General features: G+C 53.7%; 1 protein-coding gene across 1 annotated transcript; it reads right to left on the reverse strand.

Moving 5' to 3' along the window:
• Positions 1 to 1,461: 1,461 nt before the first annotated feature.
• On the reverse strand, positions 1,462 to 5,513 carry PINLYP (phospholipase A2 inhibitor and LY6/PLAUR domain containing). Its single transcript, XM_019756577.3, has 5 exons — positions 5,150 to 5,513; positions 4,041 to 4,157; positions 2,279 to 2,431; positions 1,886 to 2,029; positions 1,462 to 1,714 (listed from the first exon to the last, which is right to left on the reverse strand). Exons 1-5 carry the CDS (start codon positions 5,217 to 5,219, stop codon positions 1,560 to 1,562), a joined length of 639 nt encoding a protein of 212 aa, XP_019612136.2. The 5' UTR covers positions 5,220 to 5,513; the 3' UTR covers positions 1,462 to 1,559.
• Between the last annotated feature and the right edge of the window lie 809 nt (positions 5,514 to 6,322).

The following is a 6,322-nucleotide window of genomic DNA, read 5'->3' on the forward strand; positions in this document are numbered from 1 at the left end:
CTCTCTGCGATATGGTCTCGTCTCAATATGACCCAATAAATAAAATCTTAAGCTCTGCCACTTTTTAGCTGCGCGACCTCCAATATGACATCCATTTTCTGAGCCTCAGATTCTTCTCCTGAAAACAGGGATGAGACTAATAGTCCCTATCACCTGGAGTTTCTGTGACGATAAAATGAGAAACAGCACCCAAGAGGCCAAGGTGGCCATTCATGCTGTTTATGAAACATGTCCTTGTCACGGGACAGGACTACTTCCTGGTCCCCGTGGGGTTTGGTGGGGCCATGTGACTAGCTCCATCCAATGAGTTGTATCAGGTCACTTCGGGATCGCAGCATTTAAGCATCCAGGTGATACTTGCCTGGGTTCTTTACTATGCACAGAAATGGGCAATGTTTGAGTTGGCAGCTGCTCTATAATGAAGAGTAGAACACCTGTGGACGGTGCTAGCCATGTAGGATGAAGGAAGAATCAACCTTTTGTGAATGGATACTTGTTTGGCAAATACCATTCCTCTCCCTCCCAACTTCCCTACTCCACTGATTTTGGCTTTGACCTTGTGATTTGCTTTACTCAATGGAATGTCAGCAGACCTGACCTCAGCAGGGGCCTTAAATGCACTTCACTTCTGTGCTCCTGTGATCTGCCAGGGAGGCACTGATCCCAGAAGATTGTGGAACCCCAAGGAGGAGACTGAATCTGCCTCCCAAAACTAGAGCCAAACAGCCAGAAGCAGAGCCACCCCAGCCACCCACAAACCCTTAGAAAGAATGCTTGTTGTAATAAGTCTCAATTTGGGGATGGTTTGTTACACGGCATTACTGCATATTAGTTGACTAATACAACTTTGTTGTTTGAAACCACTGAGATTAGGGACTTCTTTGTTATCGTAGCATAATCTCGTCTGTCCTGATTGATGCCAGTGTTTGGCACCTGCCAAGTAATGGCCACTCAGTAAGTGGCAGCTATTACGATGATTACTGTTTACTCTCTGACATATTATCTCTAGAAGCAACATTGTCTTCAAGGTGCCAGGCACAGCACTAAGTGCTTTTTAAATTTTCTTTCATTTCTTACAACAACCTTATGAGGATATAACTATTAATATCCACATTTTGCAGACTTGAAAACCGAGGCAAAAAGAGGAGGAGGTTAATCAGGAGAGGTGATCATGGTCTCTGGAGACTGACCCACCAGAGTGGCTTGACTCAAAGCAAGTGACACCAGAATCTGTGCCTCAGTTGTTCATCTGTAAAATGGAGATAATATCAACTTCATAGAGTAGTTGTGCTTATGAAATGAGATACAGCACGGAAAACACTTAGCACGGGGCCCAGCAGGGAGTAATCCCTTTGATAAAAGGTGGGTTTTCCCTCTTTTCCTTGCAAAGAGGGGGTTTCCAAGGGTTAAGTCCCCTGCATTCTGCAACCCACCTTCCCAAGATGCATCACGTCACAAGGATTCATGCTTGCTTGGGTTAATCTCTTTAATTTATAGGCACATGAGGAGCTGCAGGCTGAGGACAAATGGAGACCTCAAACCACACATTCCTCAGTTCTTCACTCAGCCCTGCCAGGGGGCTGGGGGGCTGGAAGGCAGTCTGCTCGGCGGAGGAAGTAAAGATAGGAGGCTGAGGGCACCTGGGCTCCAGGCTTGGTGTAGCAGGCACTCTCTGTAGCACAGCCCCGAGTGGCAAACCTGGCGTTAATGATACCTGAGAAAGGGATTTCAGAATGGAGTCAGGGCCCCAACCTCTCCTTCCTCTTGGCCCCTGCCACCTCCTCGCCCAGTTCTCTGGGGCCACCATCTTCCATAGAACCTGGAAGCATGGGCTTCCAGTTCTGGGGCACCTGTCCCCTCCTCCAGAGATCCAGGTGCCCCTCACCAGTTTGCACATTGCCAGCGAAGTAGATGCAGTGGGTTTCCTGGCCGACACAGTGGGCTGCCTTGGTCCCGGGGCATGTCTCCTGGAAGGGTACGATGCAGGCGGGGCACTGGAGGCCATTCTCAGTACGATTGTTCTGGGGAGCTGGGGATGAGGGTGGAGTATAAGGTACAAAGGGACATTTAGACCCTTCCTGCATCCTCACAAATAACCCTGGGAACAGCGGTTGCTAATGGACACTGCATTTACAGTTGAGGAAACGGAGGCTCAGAGCAAGCAAGGTGCTCGCCCAATGTTACAGCACACAGATCAGTAGTGGGCCAGAACACACACAGTGGGCCCTTGGGGCAGGCTGGAAGGGACTGCCTCATGCAGGGCTGAGCTGGGACTTACGGGGCACCGAGCCGTGGTTGCAGCCATCACTCTGGCAGCAGTGAGTGTTGGATACCATGTAGTCCTTGGGGCCCATGGTGGTGGATACAAAACCCGAGTAGCAGTCACTGAACTTCATGCAGGCCTTGTAGGTGTTCACTGAGTGGCGGCCCTCTGCGGGAGGGGGACAGGAGGGAGGGCAGGGCTGGCATGGACTCCCGCCAGGGGTCTCTCCCAACCCTACAGCTTCCTCACCCTCTGACTGTCTAGGATGGTCTCTTGCAGCCCCACTCCCCACCCCACCCCCCAGCCATATCCCTAGCTGCCTGAGGAAAGGCCTGGAATGGTTTAGCAGGTAGCTCTCCCTGCCCCCCCACCTCTTTGCCATAGCTCCTAGTCAGGCCTTTGGGGGTCTCTTGCAGTTCCCCATTGTCAAGCTCGAGTGTCTACCTGACATGGTCCCTTCCACGCCACCCCACTCCACAGCCATCCTTTAGGTCCTGCAGGCAGCAGTCTTTCACAGGTCGCCTATGGCTACCCCCATGCCTGGGTGAGATGCTTTCTCCCACCAGTCACTTCCAACAAATCCTGGGATGCAGGACCCTCCACCCATCACACTGCAACACCCATATTCCTCTCTAAGGGGGTCTCTTCCAGGGTTCCCCATGGCCACTCCCTCCGACCTCCCACACATGGCCTGTAGCCGCCCTCCTCGGCTACCTCCTCTAGCTCTTGCCTTAAGTGATCGCTTCTAGTCTCCACAGACTTCCCCCTCCCCACCGAGTGGTGGTCTCTTCCAACCCAATCCAAGGATTTCCCGTCTTGCCCCCACCAAAAGGTGTTTTCCACACCAGCTCCCTCTCCTTCCACCCCAGGAGGCTAAATGGCTGTGTGTGTGTGTGTGTGTGTGTGTGTGTGTGTGTGTGTGTGTGTGTCTTCAAGACTTTCGAGTCCTTTCCCCATCCACCAACACTGGCAAGGTGAGTAGGACTTCATGCATCTTCCATCCCACCCTCCTTACACACCCCCTCTTGTCAGGATGGCTCCTTCCCACACTCACGGTAGCCCTTCCTCTGCTGTGGCAGCCTTCATTCCCACACCATGCCCCACCATCTCTCCTCCCGTGACTAATGATCCATTTCAGCTTTGAATGAATAATCCACCCCCCCTTCCACTGCTCCCCACCTCCCCCATCCTTTCTCAGGTCGGGGATGGTCTCTTTCATTTAAGACATCCCATCCTCTCCCATTTTACTCACTGGCCTCCCCCCTGCCCCATCTCTATTTCTCCATACTTCAGGATTATCTTCCCTCTCCTGTCTCATATGGTCCCTTTTGTGTCTCCCTCCTACCCCAATATCACTTCTTGTCTGAGGAATTGTCTCTTCCAGCCTGCACTACCCGCCCACAATCCCTGGGATAGTCTGTACCTTCCTCCCTCCCCAAATGTCCTGCCTGGTCACATTCCTCCCAACCCACCTTAGCTTCTTCCCTCTCCTCTACCCCCCCCCCCACCTTTTGCCTATTAGATTCCTTCCCTCTCACTACTCTGTTCCCCGTGTCTTTTTCTCACCCCTTCTTGCCTAAAAAGTCCCTATATTTGCCCCTCCCCATCTTCTCTTTGGGAGGGTCTCATTTTCAAAAATCCCTGACAACGGTTTCTATAGCCCCATTCAATTCACTTTCCTTCATCCACCTCGAAATAGTCTTTCCCTCCGCTCTGCCCGCCCACCTCCGTCGCACTAGTGGCTCCCCAGGGTCTGACGCCAAGCGCACGCACGTACTGGTGCTCGACTCCCCCACGATGACCACGCAGGCGTCCTTGCCCGCCTCACAAGTCTTCATTTTTCCGCTGCACGTGGTCCCGGAGCCCCTGCACACTTCGCAGCTTAACGGGCACCCTGCAATGTAGAGGGCGGGGTTGTAGTCCTGGGTGGTGTGGTCTTGGGACCACGACTTCCATTTCAGCATTCAAGGGAGATGGGGGTGGGGGAAGGAGCGGACTCTGGGGTCTGAGGGCGGTAGGAACTGGTGTCTTCCTGATTGTTCATGGGTGGGGCACTGACCGCTGTCTGGGGAACTGTCCAGGGCTCTGACAAGGACGCGCTCGTGATGCCAGCAAAGCTGCTTCTTGGGGCGGGAAGCGACTCCACCACGGAGCCTGTTTACTTAATTACAAGGCTGGGAACTTTGGACGCCAGGGTCCTCTGAGAAAGCTCAGGGACAGGGAGGGGTCCTGGTGAAGGTTTTCATGGACTTTTGTGAAGCTTCAGGTCCAGCTTTTTGGACGGGGAACACTTCTCCTTGTAGGTACTGTATGTAGGTCCTGTAAACAGTAGGAGCTCAGGCAGGGGTGCCTGAGGCTAGGGTCAAGAAAGCAGAGGGAGGACCAGGAGGTCTGAGGACATAGACTCCTTGGTCCTGAGAGAGAAGGCACCTGGGGGCCCAGACCCCTGGGTCCTGGGGAAGGAGTGGCCTGAACTCCGGCATCGAAGGGAGAAGGGGAAGGGGCTAGGGGCTTGAACTCCCTCAAGTCCATGGAGAAAGGAAATCTCCCCTTCTCCCAGTTTTATTATTATTTTTTTAATCTTTCCCTTTCTAGTCATGCTGTCATCTGATTTTCTAGAATTCAGATGTCTTATTTTGAGATCTTGTCTGGGGACCGTCAATTCAGAGCCCACCAAGCTCCCTCGTTTCTCAAAGATCCAATCACATGAGCCTTTGAGCATTTCCTCCCTCGGGGCCCCAGGCTTTCTTTTCCTTTAACCTCTGCCTTCACCAAGAACGTGAATTCCCGACACCTGCTCTTTCTCCCTGGAGGACCTTGCTGAATGCTTTCTCCGAATCCTCTCTTTCCTGAGGTTCCCAGGAGTCCAGGCCCCTGGTCACTTACCCAGACCCAGCAGGGTACAGAGCAGCATGAAGGCCAGCAGGAACATCCCAGGTTTCGTGGAGGGCCTCATGGTGTGTGACCCAGCAGTCCCTGGTTCCCAGCCCTTATAGGAAGCTGAGGAGGGGCGGGTCTGGACCCACCTTCACCCTGGGGTGAGAAATAGCTGAGGTAAGATCTCAGGGCAGGCCTCTGCCGCTCTGGGTTGGGTGAATGGAACCAGAATCCAAAAGGGACATGGGCTCAGTCCCCTCTTCCACGGGGACCCCGGGAGTCTGGCTTCCATCAGGACCCAGAAGTTCACTTTCCTGTTTTTTCACATTCCCACTGCCCTCCTCCTCCTTTTTTTCTGGCCTGAAGCCGCAGGTCAGAGTCAGGTCACTTGATTCCTTGTAGGTGTAAGGGCAGCTACAAAAGCTGAGATTCTCCTCTCCCTTCTCTCTCTTTCCAAAGATGTACCCCTGCGTGGGTGGAGCTCTTCTTGGGAGCACCCAGCATGTCTATGCTCGTTCTGCGGGCGCCTGGGGGGCCTTGTCTCGTCTCCCTTCCCTTCTTCGTGGGCTTGGCTCATACTCTCTGTTTTGTGTTCGGGCTGTCTCCAGCTCCGACCTTGCCTGAGGCTGCACCTCTGGGTCTCGCGGGGACTGAACAGAAGGGTGCCTGTCAACGGGCCGGGACAGGCGTGGTAGGAGACAGATGCCCACAGTTTACATTGGAAAACTGAGGCATGTGTGGAAGTCCTCTAGGCAGGGTGTGTGTGTCTGGTTCGGGCTTATGCTTTGTGTTTTACTTAAGTTCTTGACCCACTCTCTCTTGGCCTCAGGCATAACCCTGGGAGAGATCCGAGATTGTGTGTGTGTGTGTGTGTGTGTGTGTGTGTGCGCGCGCGCGCGTGCGTGCGTGCGCGCGCGCAGTGGGAAGCTAGCGGGGGAAGAGTGTAGCCGCAGGAACCGGTGGCGGGAATCCTGTTGCTGTAAGTTTCAGGCTCCCCGCGAAAATCCACTCGGGTTTGCTGTCCTCTAGCTTTCTAGGCTTCAGTTTGGGCGGTGACTGTGTCGTCCAAGGAGAATGGCGAATTTCTTCTAAGGACCAATCCCGGAGGCCGCTCCTGTTGCTAGGCGCCCAGAAAGCTGGCCGTGACCATCACCAGGAGAAGGGGCTAGAGAGTGGTGGGGC

Source organism: Rhinolophus sinicus, chromosome 8 (assembly GCF_057876585.1).
Source record: "Rhinolophus sinicus isolate RSI-liver-muscle chromosome 8, RSI-T2T, whole genome shotgun sequence".
Lineage (NCBI taxonomy): Eukaryota > Metazoa > Chordata > Mammalia > Chiroptera > Rhinolophidae > Rhinolophus > Rhinolophus sinicus.